At 37.1% G+C, this 15942-nt stretch overlaps 1 protein-coding gene across 2 annotated transcripts in view; it reads left to right on the forward strand.

Annotated features, from left to right (window-relative positions):
• The window catches only part of STX17 (syntaxin 17), an 85444-nt gene extending 70297 nt beyond the window's left edge, over positions 1–15147 (forward strand). For both annotated transcript variants that reach the window (XM_069105873.1, XM_069105863.1), the window contains exons 5-8: positions 7416–7534; positions 7615–7665; positions 12314–12400; positions 13155–15147. In XM_069105873.1, the coding sequence (XP_068961974.1) occupies positions 7416–7534; positions 7615–7665; positions 12314–12400; positions 13155–13388 (491 nt within the window). In that variant the 3' untranslated portion in view covers positions 13389–15147. The remainder of the gene's footprint in view (positions 1–7415; positions 7535–7614; positions 7666–12313; positions 12401–13154) is intronic.
• The last annotated feature ends 795 nt before the right edge of the window (positions 15148–15942 follow it).

A 15942-nucleotide genomic window follows, 5' to 3' on the forward strand; every position in this document is an offset into this window, starting at 1 on the left:
GGCTGGGTTTTATCTGCCAGTCATGCCTTACATTGATTAGTAATTCAGTGTTTTAAGTTCACAACAACATTTTTGTGAAAGAGAATGGACCTCTTTGTTCTAAGCCACCTTTTGAACTAAGATATATGCGTAATTTGGTTTTAAACAAGACGCAAATGGCTTAAGTTTTTTGTTGTTTTTAAAATTATTACTGAGAGAAGTTTTGTGCTTGTTTAAAATGCCAAACATTTCCTGTCTCTGCATTTTTAAATGAATAATTTTCATGTGGTTACTATCTCCCTACTTATTATTGTATATCCTGTTGGCATCTAAAATATATTTGTCTATCTTAATGGTGCAGAGGTTTTTTTTTTTTTAAGTGTCTATAATAGCAGCAAAATAAATGCCTCAGCATGTATTTTTTTAGTGTTAAAGTAAATATATAGTAAAGTCCTCCTCTTAGAAATTATGGAACCCTTTTAAAAAATTGAAGACAGGGTTTCATATTATATTAATTTTAAGTGGAATGAAATTACAGAGTAATTTATATATTGAACTGAAATGAAAATGAAAATTTCTTTGTATTATAACTTAGTGTACAATATGAAATTGCTGTTTTAAGCAGTTATGAAACCAGCTAGAGTTCTTAAAATACCAGGGCGTTGACATTGTGATAGAATGCAAAAGCTAATTTGTGTCAGTAATGTTTTTACCCTGCCTTTTAAATCATAAAATCAAGTAAAGCATCGTCAAGAAATTCAAGGTTCAAAATTAAAAGAATGCTGTCAATTCTGACAAGTCTACAAGTTACCCTTTCATTACATTATCCCTTTTTATCCTCCTAAATTATTATTATCCTAGCCTTCCTGAGCAGTTCTTAGAGATCACTTGTCAAATAGAGGTTTTCTTGAAAGGAAAAAAAATGTATTGATATTCATTTTTTGAAGGTAAACAGAATTCTACATCTCTGTAATATATTTCCCCACTAAGAAATAAGGTACTCAGCATTTGATCAACTGAAAGACATAAATTACCAGGGAAAGAACTCTCTATATGATAAGAACTATTGGGAAAACTGGAAAGCAGTCTGCAGAAATTAGGTTTATGCCAATATTTTACACCTTATTCTACAATAAATTCAAAATGGGATTCATAATATGGATATTATAGATCACACCATTAAAAAATTAGAATCTGCTGATTATACTTGAAAAGAATGTGCTGATCATAAATATGTTTTTCACAGTTATGGGCAGGGGACGAATTCTTAACCAAATAAAATATAGAGGCAGTTATGAAAGATAAAATAGATTATTTTGATTATGTTAAATTTCAAAGCTTCTTGCACAACAAAATTAGTCCCTTTTGCATAAGTATCAAAGGGGGATAGGCGTAGGGAAAAAAAAAAAGCTTTTGTATCAAATATCTCTGATAAGGATTTGATATTCAAGATGTATAAACAACCAATAGAAATGTATGTCCAAAAGTCCTTCCCAGTAGGTAAAGGATATGAACATTTTTATAAGAAATTGCAAACTTTTAACCATCATATGAAAGAATACTTAGAATCATTAATTATAAGAGAAATACAAGTCAAAACAACCCTGAGGATTCCCATGATGAAACATGGGAATAATCAATGTTGAAATTGGTGTGGAAAGATGAACACACAAATACATTATTGATGGATTTGTGAATTAGACCATTCTGAAAAGCAGTTTGGAATTATGCAAATAGAGTGACTAAAATATACATAGCTTTTGTCTCAGAGATTCCATTGTTCAGTATATACCCCAGAGAGATGACTGACAAAAATCAAGACTCCATATTCATCACAGTATTTACTGCAGTACTTTTTATGGTAGCAAAGAACTGGAAACAAAGTATAGATGCCCATTTTTTAGGTAATGTGACACATGAATATAATAGAATATTACTGTGCTGTAAAAAGCAGTAAACTGAACTTCTGCGTCATGTGATCAACAAGATGGAGGGGAGGACTAGACATTTTCTCTGATCCTCTCAAATCTCTCCAAAACCAGAACTGTGAACAAAAGATAATGAAACTTCAGCTGTCTCCATAATTTAGGACCCTTAGAATCCCAAAGAAGGTCAAACAAACCTATGAAATGAGTCTAGGGTATAGCTACAAAACTCAAACCATACCTCAGTCTCCCCTCCCTCTTTCCAAGGCTGTTGAAATCCTGACTCCAGGATTCAGAGTTCAGCTTCTCTAGTCTTTGCAGCTGCCCAAAGGAAGTTGACTTTGACCACACAGCCAGCATCATGGTGGGCAGCATTCTGTGCTACAAAAGTCTCTGCCCGAGAACCAGGAACACTGATAGGGAAAGAGGTGGGACATGTGTCTGGGCTGGGCTCAATAACACATCCAACTCCTCTGTCCTCCCAGGACCTCAGAGACCCAAAATACAAAAATTTACCCTGTAGCACCAGCATGGCTACTCTGAACTGCCAATCCTAGACCAGAGAGAGATCAATGGAACAGACCAGAGAAGGTAGAATCAGAAGCAATGGAATGTAATAGCCCAGTGCTTGATAAAGTAAAACATATAAATTACCTAGGAAGAAACTCATTATTTGATAAATTTTTTTAATCAGCAAAAATCTCCTTTTTCCCCTCCTACTCCTTTTCCCCAATTGAGAAAGAAAACGATTACAAACATATATAGTTAAAACAAATTTCCACATTGTGTCCCAAAAATATGCCTCTTTTTATCCTCTTTAAGCCTTTCACTTTCCATCAGGAGGTGGGTAGCATGTTTCCTCGTTAGTCCTCTTGAATCATGATTCCTAAGTCTTTCAAAGATGTTTGATTTTACAATATTTTTTCTCTATATCAGTTGTTCTCCTAGTGCTTCAGTTCATACAAGTCTTTTCAGGTTTCTCTGAAACTGTCTTCATAATTTCTTACTGTTCAGCCATTCCTCAGTTGATGGGCACTCCCTCAGTTTCCAAATCTTTGCCATTGCCTCTGTGTATCCTTAGAGTTTGTTTTGCATAGGTCTAATCCCTCCCTTAACCTACCTTCCCTCTAATTCCTACTTCCCTATTTCTCTCTTTCCTATTTACCTGTTTAGTAAAATGTATTTTTGTACCCGACTCTCTGTCTAGTCTCCTATCTTTTGACCAGTTTAGATGAGAGGGAGGTTCAGTTGTTATCTGCCTCACCCTCCCTTTCTACTTGTACACACCACTTATGTGAAATAATTTTCCCTAACTTTCCTTTCCCTTCCTCTGCTGCTCTGTGTATTTTTGTTGCCTTCCCTTTCCATTCTTCTTTTAAGATCATCACGACATAACAGGACTACTCCCAGGCCTTCTGTAAAATATTTACAATCCCTAATAAAAACAAGGTTCAGAGGGAACACATATATCATCTCCCCATATTAGAATGTAATTAGTTTGTCCTTGTTTAGTCTGTTATGATTCTTCATCCATGTCTTTTTATGTTTCTTATAACTCCTGTGTTTGCATTTCATATTTTCTACTTAACTCTGGTCTTTTCATCAGGACTACTTGGAAGTCCTTTATTTTATTAAAGGTCTGTTTTTTTCCCCCATACAATTATACTCCATTTTGCTGGATAAGTTATTCTTGGCTATAAGCCTATATCCACTGACTTCTGGAATATTGTATTGCAAGCTCCCAGCTCCTTTATATTGGTGGCTGTTAAATCATGTATGATCCTCACAGTGCCTCCTCGAAACTTTTAATTCTTCCTTTCAGATTGTTTGAAGTTTTTTTTTTCCTTTGACCCTGAAGCTCTGGATTTTAAGCTGTAATATTCCTGGGAGTTTTCATTTTGGTGTTTCTTTTATGAAATGACTGTTGGGATTCCTTCTATTTCTACTTTGCCCTCTGGTTCTAAGTGATCTGGGAAGTTTTATGATTTCTTGACATATATTCAGCCTCATTTTTTAGTCATGGTTTTCATGTAGTTCAGCAATCTTGTAATTTTATCTCCTTGATCTGTTTTCTAGGTCACTTGTTTTTGCTCTGAGATAACTTTTATTCTATTTTTTTCACTGTTTTGACTTTGTTTTAATATTCCCTGTTGTCTCATGAAGTTATTGTCTTCTGTTTGGTTCATTATAGTTTTCAAGGAGTTTGTTTCTTTTAAGCTAGGTTTTGTACCTTTTGTGCCAAACTGTTAATTCCTCTTCCAGTTCTTTCTTCTTTTACTTTCATTTCTTTCCCTATCTTTTTCCTCCTGTGTTTTCATTCTATTTACAAAAACATCTTAGGGGCGGCCAGGTAGCACAGCGAGTAAGAGCACCAGCTCCACTGTTGGGATGATTTGTGGATCGAATCCGGGCTCAGACACTTAGCACCCACCCAGAAACACCTGGCCGTGTAACCTTGAGCAAGTTGCTTAACCCCGATTGCTTAAAAAAAAAAACATTTTAAACTTTAAAAAATTATTTTATCATTTCCAAGAATTCTAGTTGAATCTGTGCCCAAGCTGTGTTTTACCTTGAGACTTTCTTTGCTTATAGATATTTTGGAACCATTTTCTTCTCTGCATCCCCTGCCATTCTAATACCTTTTTATGGTGGGATTCTTTTTTGACTAATTCTTCCACCTTATTTCCTGACTTCCTAACATAAAAATGTTAGGGCCAGGCTCTGAACACTTCTGAAGGAAAGGTCTGGGCTGGCCCATCCTGATGCTGCTTTTTGGGGGGTATTGTGTGTTGTGTTGTTCCAGGCTCTCATGTACAGCTTACATTGGAGAACTACAGACATTTAGTGTTCCCAAAATGTTGTGATTTGGCACAAAGTCTAATTACTGACCTTCTGTTCTAAGTTCTGCATGTTCCTTACCTGGGTTTGGACCTGAGCTACAGGCCTCTGAGCTTTCCTTCTTTGGAGTTTCAGTAGACTGCTTCTGAACTCAACCGCTATCACCCAGATGCAAAATCCTGCTGGTTCAATGTGACAGAACGGTAGGTTTCCCTTTTGTGCTGTGGTAATTCCTGTGTAAGCTTCAAACTGGGCTAGAAGTTGGAACTGAGATGCTGCTCTGATCCTAGGGTCCAAACTATGGAGCGATTATTTGCTTCTCAACTTGTTCCTTGCTTACTTAATAGCTTTTAGGGTACAGGTTCTGTACTGTCCATCCTGGATCTGTGACCCAGAACTCAGTAATGAGTAACAAAACTGTCAGTTGGAACCTGCCCCAAACCTGTATGAGATAATGATACCCTTGTAGCACCTTGTCTTGCCTCAGTGCACAGCCTCAGTCTTCCTTTAGTCCCTGAGCACCTAGAATGTTCCTAGTGCACTCATCATTAGACCTTGTATGAGCATCCACAGACCTCTATGTGCTGACCTGGGGTGGAAAAAATAACTCACTATGACTTTTCCTTGGATGTGCCAATTGGGATTTAATCTGGTACATTTTCTAGTTATGTTTAAAGGAATCTGGAGTTTGTTGGGGGGGGTTTCTTGGGGGGAGGAACTCGCTGAACTTCTTCCTATACTTGCTGTACTCTACCATCTTGGTTTTCCATGCATACTGTCATGTTTTCATTTACATAAGACCTTGAACATAGTAAACATGTAATAAATGTTTGTTGAATTAAACAGTTGAACTAAGTGACTAAACAGTACATATAATAAGAGATTCATTGTCTTTTTAAAAATTAATTTATTTTTAGTTTTCAGTATGCACTTTTGTAAGATTTTGAGTTCTAAATTTTCTCCCCCTCCCTCCCCAAGATGATGTGCAATCTGCTATAGGCTCTACATCTACATTTATATTAAATGTATTTTCATATGAGTCATGTTGTAAATAAGAATTAGAACCAATGGGAGGAACCACAAGAAAGAAGAAACAGAAAAAAAAAGAGAGCAAATAGTATATTTTGATCTGCATTCAGACTCCATAGTTTTTTTTCTGGATGTGAATAGCATTTTCTATCATGAGTCTTTTGGAATTGTCTTAGATGATCACATTGCTGAGAAGAGCTAGGTCTCTCAGAGTTAGTCATCACACAATGTTGCTGTTACTGTGTAAAATGTTCTCCTGGTTCTTCTCACTTCACTCAACATCAGTTCATGTAAGTCTTTCCAGATTTTTCTGAAGTCCACCTGCTCATCATTACTTCTTTATTTATTTATTTATTTAAGCAATCGGGATTAAATAATTTGCTCAAGGTTACACGGCCAGGTGTTTCTGGGTGGGTGCTAAGTGTCTGAGCCCGGGATTAGATCTCCAGGTCATCCTGACACTGGAGCCAGTGCTCTTACTCGCTGTGCTACCTGGCCGCCCCTCTTCGTCATTTCTTATGGAACAATAGTATTCCATTACATTCATATGCCACAACTTATTCACCCAGTTTATAGGCATCCCCTCAATTTCCAATTCTTGGCCACCACAAAAAGAGCTGCTATTATAAATATTTTTGTACATGAGGGTCCTCTTCCCATTTTTAGATTCATTATCTTCTGGTGTGGTTTAACTTTTCTTGTTGTGCAGTACTTCCCAAATTTTAATCTCTTTGTGGGCTAGATTTGTATTACTAAAATGGACAAAGAAATGATTGGAATCATAGGAAGCAATGTGGAAAATGATAAATGCTTGTTTTTAAATGGCCTTTTTCCTCACAATCCCTATTTAAACCATGGCATGAATCAGATTCTGAGAGTTGGAAGGAACTTCATAGGTCATCAAGTACAAACCATACCTAAGTAGAAATCCCTTCTTCAACATCCCCAATTAGTGATTGATTGTCCAGCCTCCATGTGAAGACCCTCACAAATAGGAAAGCTCAGGCTGCCCATTCTACTTCAAAATAATTTTAATCATTATGAGGCTTTTTCTTCTGTCTAGTTGAAATTTACTTCCCTTTCACTTACACACATTGGTCTTAGTTTTACCCAGTAGGGCCTAACAAAACAAAACTAATTTTTATATATGCTAGTACTTCAAAGGCTTGATAACTGCTGTTGTTCCTTCCCTTTCCCCCAATTGTCTCTTCTCCACGTTAAATATCCCCACATGACTTGACTCATGTTTTACACGTGTTTTAAATACTGAGTTACTGGAGTGATTCCTTTGTTCCCTGGGTCCTAAAGGGACAAAATATAGTTCAATATAATTCCTCTTCCACAGCTACCTCTGACTGATGAGCGCAGATATCAGTCATTCAGTCTTCTTTTAGATATTGAGTTTTATATTATTTTCGTTTCATGACAAACCTAGATAGCAAGATCTGTACCAATAAGGTTCTTTGAAAATAATTATTTTAAAATAAATCTGAACCAATATAGAGAGAGTTAATAATATTATTAACAGCTTTTTGTAGTAAGTATATTTTAAAATTCGTCATAGAAAAGTTTTTACTAATTGCACAGTTCCACTCTTTCTAATAAAGTAAATAAATTTGTACATGTGGTAATGTTTTCAATCAGAAGCATTTCATACTGCCAAAGCTGAAGCGGGTCCCCAGAGTTTGGTCCAGGTGTATTCATCCCTGCCTGAAATTCCTCAAGATCAAAATGCTGCAGAATCCTGGGAAACTTTAGAAGCGGTATGTTAAAAAAGCATTCTCCTTTTTGATTGATCATAATTCAGGAAAATAAGGTAATACCCTTTTTTTTTTCTGTTTAGGATTTGATGGAACTCAACCAGTTAATTACTGATTTCTCTCTGCTAGTGAATGTGAGTATAATAATCTGTTGCTTTAACCTCAATATCAATAGGATGACATTATGGAAGTCTTTCATCTCTAGGCATTTGATATTAACCAATCCAACAGGGAAGAGTAAAAATTTGGAGAGTTTATTGATGTTGTATAGAAAAGGGATATGTAGCCTGGAGATAAGCCTTAGAGCAGGAGGATTAGAAAGATGATCTTTGTCTTCAGCTATGATCTTATGATATACATAAACATGATGAACTCATTCATCTCCCCACCAATAAAAATTTTTTTCTTAGCTTAAAGAAAGAAAATTAAGACCAATAAGTAAACATTATTAGGAAGTAGACCTGGGTTTCAAAATAAAGAAGAACTTCTTAACATTTGGTGTTGTCCAAGAATGTAATGGTCTGACATGTATGTATTTGAGTTCTTTATCACTGGAAATCTTCCAGCAAAAGCTGGATGGCCACTTGGTAGGAATTTAAGAGACTACCAAAAGTCATGTAACTATTTAGAGACAGAGGTAGGATTGGAAACGAGGAGCTTCTGATCTTAGGATGGGGCTCTAGCCATGGCATTGCATCAGACCCAGCATTCTTCCTGTCTTTATTCTATTTCTGGGAGTTTAAGAGCTAGTAAACCTTCTTGCACAAAAGTTAATCTGTTATGGGCAGGCATAGAAAGATACAATAAATTTTAAGGGGACATGAAAGTGTTGGGAGCAGGGGGAAAGAGTATCCAACTTGAAATTTGCAGCAGTGTTAGTTAAGAATAGCAAAAGTCGTATGGTCCTGATAGTTGACTTTCCTGGAAGGGATACTAAGGTTAGAGGTTACACACAGACAACTAGACTTTAATAGTAGCCTGTTTGTTTTTTTCTCTAAGTGACAGACTAGTATAGTTTGTCATTAGGCTTAGGTACAGAGTTTGAAAACATAGTTTGGGACAATGGTGTAATGGAAGAATGTTGTGAATGTAATACATTGTTGACAACAGATTCTGAAGTCCCAGATGAGGATGCCACTCCATTGTTGGTACCTCAGGAAGCTAAGGACATGTTCATTTTTGTCTGACCTTTCTTTCATAGACAATAACCCACAGATAGTCCTTCCATCAGGGAGGGTCTTGGAAAAAAAAAAACCAGGAGGAAATATGAGTGTCAGAAAGGACATGTTGACATGTTAGGCAAACCACTGCTACTTTTAAAAAACAAAACAGAACAAGAAAAGGTATCAGCAAGGATTGTGCTATGTGAACCATTATGGTGGCAAGATCTCATCAGAAAGCTGACTAGAGTCAGGAATAGTGTGAGTATAATTGTCCTCCAGGGGTTCTTTCTTCCTCTCCAGGAAAATGTGTCTATTTTGCCATTTTGTAACCTGGAACAATTCATAACTAAAAGTAAAAGTACAATCTTTTCCCACAGCAAGAGATAAGAAAATGTACCATTCCTCTCTTCAACATAGAGGTGGAAGACACTGTGGGAACATTGCATATGCTTACAGACTTACTTTATATGTTCGTTTGTTTTGCTGAACTGCTTTTTTTTTCCTTTTTATTCTCTTGATTATAGAAGGATGAGATACATATATGTAATATTTTATTAAAATTTTATTTTAAAAAGTAGTAATATTTTTTCTTTTGGAATGAAATTCCCACAAGGCCTCATCAAATCAGAGGCATTCAGTGATGTGAACAAGCCTCCAGTTCTAGTAGTGTCTGATGGCTGACCTGGGATAGAGTGGCATGTAATCTTTGAATCCATACTCTTTTTTTTTTTTTTACTTTTTGGAGAGACTTCTCCCTCTCCAGGGCATTGGGGTTAAGTGACTTGCCCAAGGTCACATGGCTAGTAACTAGTAAATGTCTGAGGTCAGATTTGAACTCAGGTCCTCCTGACTCCAGGGCCGGTGCTCTATTCACTATACCACCTAGCTGTCCCTGCATCCATACTCTCTAAAGAGTTGTTGATAAAAGTTCACAGAAGCCTTCAACTCTCTCATGGAGTACATTAAAATATTTTCTTTCCTTTATGGATCTCTAGGCAGAGATGAGAACAAAGGTTGGACTTTCTTAGCTTTACATCTATCACATCCCCCACGAGGGTCAGGATAAGGCATTTCCTGAAGATGGGAACTCATCAACCCTATGTGATGGTCTGGATTCCTGCAGTATGCATAGTGGAGCTACCTTTTGACTTTTGAAAAGTACATCAGTTCTGTGTTAAATCATTTTTGTGTTCTCCAGAATTAGACTACCCTTCATTTAGCAAACCTTTCACTCACCTGGTCCAAGCATTTTGGGAAATTTGGAATCTTCTGGCACTGGCAATAGTGGCAGATTACATCCAACAAATTACACACATTTTCCTCAAAAACCAGCATATGTTTATTGAATATATGAGATTGAAGTATACATTTATTACTTTGAGGAAAAATACTTGCCCTATGTCAATTTCTCGGATTTTTTTTTTGCTTTGGAAATTTAGCTTTAACTAAAAATACTAATAAAACATTCACATAAAGAGAGTATGCATGGAGAAAAACCATAGGAAGGGCTCTTAATTCCAGGCTCTTGCTAGAGTTTAGGCCTAATTGCTAAGGGACCTAGAATCCCTCAGTCCCAGAAAGAGGAGGCTCCATCTCCATGTCACAGTTTTGTAGAGTCAGTCACAAGTGTGTAGGCACAATGAGAGCTTGAAGTCAGAGAGGAATAAGCAAGTGGGGAATAGACTTCAACGTGGTAAACTAAAAATAGCATCTTAAGATTTAAAAGGGATAGTTGGCTTCATAAAACAGTGCATCAGGGGGCCTTGGGGCAATGGATGAGTACCCATCTTGGTTTTTTTTAATGCATGGTTCCCCAGAGTAAGGTAGGATTTTTGTACTTGCTCATAATTGTGGCAGAGTTCTAACTGCTCTAACGTCTATTAATTTACAACTCTAGTTTTGCTTTATGACTTTCTGGGATATCTCCAGTTATTTCCAAAGGGTTTTGTAAAATACTTAAAATTAATTTAATCTGCTTATATTATAAGATAACTATAATTCTGGGCCAAGGCACTGTGCTATCTCCAATCCAATATCCAGTATGTTCAGGGAGAAGTTCCTTTATAGTTTCCTGAACCCTGGAGATCAACAATAATTAGTAGCAATCATATAAAGATCCTAAGTGGGGAAGGAGGCATAGAAATGCCTTCTTTATTAGAAATTCCATTTTCTGCTTTCCTGAAGTCCAGTAACTTGGATTTCATGATTGACCAGAAATTTTTGAGCAAATAGTTAAGGACCTTTACATTTTAGACATTTTTAGGATTGGAGTTCGGTGGGTAGAATCACTAGAACCAGTGATTGTTCTCAAAAGGCTCTGAAAGGAAAGACTTCAATTGGAGCTTTAACATCTGGGAAAAGAGGTGACTATCAAGAGAGAAGGAATATTATAAAAGATAGTGCATGGGGCCATAACCAAGTTATATCAGACACCAAATAGGGGAGAATTAAGTAATCTGAATGAAGGACAGTGTCAGGAAGTAAAGTTTAGGGGCTGTGAAAAATAATGGTGGCTTCTGGAAGAAGTTGTATGTGAGTTTCTCCCTTAAGGAATGCTAATAATGTCCCTTTAGCTATGACAGCAGAGAAATCTAGGTACAGATGTAGACTGCAAGATTGAATAAATACCAGGAGATCACTGAGTACTTAAATATGGTAAATATAGTGTTGTATGAAGGGAGGGGAAATGTCAACAACAGAAAACATTCCAGCTATGGAAAAGAATTGACTGTGATGGTTAGATCTCTTATGTTACATGATAGAATGGCAGCCGCGATTGTAATTGTTTTCTGTGGTCGCAGCATCAGTGTAAGATGCTATTCAGATAAATTGTTAAAACCGTACTTAAGATTAGCCTAAAATCGAATTATTGCAAAAAATCCAGTTGGCTCCAATCTCTATCAATTTTAAAGTCATCATTTCTATTGTGCTATGTCATTACCACTTTTCTTTTGACTGTTACATTTAATTAAATTGACATTGACTCATCATTTTGCCATTCTCTCCTATTTCTCTAAATCTAAAATATTTTGATTTGTTATTTTATGATGCATTAAACTATCAAAACCTAAGTTCACTGAATTCATTCACTTGCACTCCACTGCAGGTTAGAAGGGGAAATGCCTTTTGTGGTAGTTAAAATAAGCATATCACATTCAGAGTGATCAGAAGTACTAATTTGTATTTCTTGATTCAGTGGCATTTTAATTGTAATGTAACCTGTCCCTGTTTTAAACCCAGTCTTCACAATTCCAGAATAGGAATTATTTTTTGCAGCAAACACAGCATGCCACCTAGATATTTGTTTGACTTTTTCCTCTTGGGATTTGGTTCATTCATTCGGATAATAGCACATTAATTAATAAAGAATCCAATTTAATATGAGATGCATTTGGCTATAAAGGTACTACCCTTTTATTACTTAGTAGTTAAATTTCCATTAAAAAAAAAAGTAAATTTGTACTTTTCAGTATACTTTATCAGATGCTCTTAATGAACCACCATTAAGACTGCATGGCTACAATACATGAGGGCCCTGATTACAGGAATTAAAATAGTGTGTATTGGCTTACTGCTGCTTCCCAGCAGGAAATCTCCCTCATAATTCCTTTGCATCTAGTCTCAGCAGGAGAAGATTGACAGCATTGAAGCCCATGTCAACAGTGCTGCTGTGAATGTTGAAGAGGGAACCAAAAACTTGGGGAAGGTAAGGTTCTGCTCCTGCTGACAAATCAATGGTCCTCTGCCTCCCAGGAATCTTCAGTATTAACCCCATTGATCTGCCCTCTTTAATGTTGAGGGAACCAGCAATTAAGGAAATAAGGAAGAAATGGCACATAGGTAGTAAAAGAAATCAATGATTGTTGTAATATTCTGCCCAAGAGTCATTCTGTCAAGAGGGACTTTTTTCTTTTTCTTTTTTTGCAAAAAGAGAGTAAACTGAAGTCTTCTGGTGATGGACACTTCTGTTATATAGCTCAGAGGAATTATCAAAAAGAAGGACCATATCTGGTTTGCAGGAACCAAGGAAAGGCCAAACCGAAATCAGCCTGTCAGACACTATACAGCTGTGGGACCACCTGTGCTCTGCCCCTTTAAATCTCAGGTGCATGACCCACAGTGATTATTTTGTGACAGAAAACCTAACATTCAGTGGCTATTGCCATTCAGTTAAACCCATCAGATAATTAATGAATTAATTGTTTTGCAAGTCAGCTCAAGGCAACTTAAATGATCCATTCTGTCCTTATCCATCTGAATCCTGAAGTCAGGAGCAGTTGTAGCACCCAATCTTACCTGTGGCATATCCCACTTTTTTTCATATGTACCCTTCTGAGGGTTAACTACATAAGAGTTAAAGAGGCATTGCCAGGAGTAATGAAGGGAGAATGTACATCCCCACAAGCAAATATTCTCAATTCCATTTCTAAGGTGGATTTTTTTCTCTCTTTTTTTTACAGGCTGCAAAGTACAAGCTGGCAGCTCTTCCTGTGACAGGTGCAATCATTGGAGGAGTAGTAGGGGGTCCGCTTGGCCTCTTTGCAGGCTTCAAGGCAGGAATTGCAGCTGCAGTTGGTGGCGGGTTGTTGGGCTTCACAGGTGGAAAATTGATACAAAGAAAGAAACGGGAAATGATTGCGATCACTTCCAGCTGTCCAGATCTTCCTAGGCAGAGTGACAAAAAATCCAGCTGAAATTAGACCTATTTCATCAGGATCACTACAGCAGTGTTGATGATGTCCTCTGCCAACAATGATGGACACACAGCCAGCTCATGGAAGACAAGCTTATTGATACAAGGAATGCAGACAATCACATGAAATGGAACTGGGATCAGAGGAAACATTTTGTCATTTGACAGGGTATTAATTGGGGTATTAGTGATTCAGGAGCCCAGGTGAGTTGAGAGCTGTCTTTCAGGTGAGGTTCGAAGACTGCCAAGTCACAGACTTTCTGCCTGCCTATGTGGTAGCTGGGTTATGGCCTTCACAAGGACTAGGATCATATGCTAATCTGCTTGTCAGTGTTTAGTTCAAGGTGGAGGGAAAAAATGAATATTAGAGGAACGCTTTCCTCGTTTATCCTGACTTGAAGATCTTAAGAATTGCCAAGTGTGTAGGAAATTATTTCAACCAATAGAAAGAAAATGAAGGTTACTCCACAAGCCTTTCTCATCAAGGGACCTGGAATTTGACCTCTGGGTGGAGGCACAATTAAGATGTCATCATGTTTAGCATGTGTCCAATGGGTGAGACTGCTACAGTCTGGCACACTCCCAGATTGCTGTAGTGAATGAAGCCCAGTACAGCAGAGCCCTGCCCTACCCACAACTGTAAAGAGAATGGAAAGACAGTCAATACACTTAACCTGTTTTCTTTTTTTTTTTGGTCAAGGCATCCCTTACTTTTCTTCGAAGTTCTCTAATTTATTACTTTGGACTCTGCCGTCTGCCCTCCCTTTTTATTTCTGCATCTCTTTAAATAAAGAAAACAAAGGTAGGAGATTTATTTTGCCAGTCACAGACATTCCTACTTATCTGTCTCCCTAAATCTTCTAGTATCTTTTGCTTCTGTCTTCATATGGAAAGATCTCCACTTTAAAGGATCAATTCAAATCACCTGCAGTGAGAAATTTAGTTTATAATATGCACTTTATAGCTCTTTCTCTCCATACCTTCTTTTCTGAACCTCCAAGACAAAAAAGATCTGATTCCCAATCATTCTGTTTTGGTGTTTAAGTCATAGAGGGAACAGAGCCAAGGTGACACCTTCCTTTGGCATCTTTCAATCTCAGCACATCATTATGCTCTTTGGGGATAACTATTAGGCATCAAGGCCTTGTCTGAAAAGTGTTCCCCCTAAATAACAAGCAAAAGACAGTCCCTACTTTCAAGAAGCTCACAGTCTAATGGATAATAATGCTAGATTCAGTGCTAGTCATGACACACATCTCCAGTACTGTATCCTGTTCTTAGAGCCACATTTCTTGAAGAAGAAGAAGTTTATGTGCCTACATAGGAACGTGGCCAAGAATCTTAAACCAGATATATCAAACACATGAGCTACAGGCCACATGCAACCTGCAAAACTTACATGCTGCCCAAACAAGATTAAAATGCAATTGGGAAAATAGTTAACAAATACAATAAAACACAGATAACATTACATTAAAAAACTCAGTCAATATGTGGTCCACAGAGATCTTTATGTACAAATTGGTAGCCCCATTTCTATTTGAGTTTGATGCCACTGATCTAAACCATGCCATATGAGAATCAGTGGAAGATACTAGATTCGAATGTTTAACCCAGAAAAGAGCAAACTTGGGGGATGTGTAATAGTAGTAATAAAAAATTTGAAAGGCTATTACATGGAAAAGGACTTATTTTTTTCTTTGCTCTTAAAGGAACTTTTGAACAAAACACTCAGTAAATTTCTCCTTAAGTAAAAATAATGGCCTGACTACTTTTATTTCTTTTTTAAATTTTACTTTATTAAATTTGTTTATCTACTTTTAGTTTACAACATTCAGTTCTACAATCCCTTGAGTTCCAAATTTTCTCCTCCTCCCTCTCCTCCCCCCATGGCATCGTGCAATCTGATATAGGCTCTACAAATACCTTCTTGTTAAGCATTAGTCAAGTTATGAAGAAGAATCATAACCAATGAAGTGAACAACAAGAAAGAAGGAACGAAACAAAAACTAAACACAAGAGAGAGCAAGTAGTTTGCTTCAATATGCATTTCAAACTCTGTAGTTCTTTTTTCTGGATGTGGATATCCTTTCCATCATGAGTCTTTTGGAGCTGTCTTATAACCTTGCATTGCTGTGAGGAGCCCAGTCTGTCAAAGTTAGTAGTCATAGATACGATGTGTCTGTAATTGTGTACAAAGTTCTCCTGGTTCTGCTCTCCTCTCTCAGAGTCTCTCCAGGTTATTATGAAGTCCATCTGCTCATTTCTTATAGCACAATAGTATTCCATTACAATCATATACCACAACTTGTTTAGCCATTCCCCAATTGATGGGCATCCCCTTGATTTCCAATTCTTTGCCGCCACAAAAAGAGCTGCTATAAATATTTGTGTGCAAATGGGTCTTCTTTCTTAGGATACAGCCCTAGAAGGGATATTGCTGGGTAAAAGAGTATGCACTTTTTTTTAAAGCCCTTTGGGCATAGTTCCAAATTGCTCTCCAGAATGGTTGGATTAGTTCACAACTCCACCAACAATGCATTAGTGTTCCAGTT

The sequence above is a fragment of the Petaurus breviceps genome, unplaced genomic scaffold (genome assembly GCF_028583685.1).
Source record: "Petaurus breviceps papuanus isolate PSGF00001 unplaced genomic scaffold, PetGlider_PUasm1.0 138, whole genome shotgun sequence".
Lineage (NCBI taxonomy): Eukaryota > Metazoa > Chordata > Mammalia > Diprotodontia > Petauridae > Petaurus > Petaurus breviceps.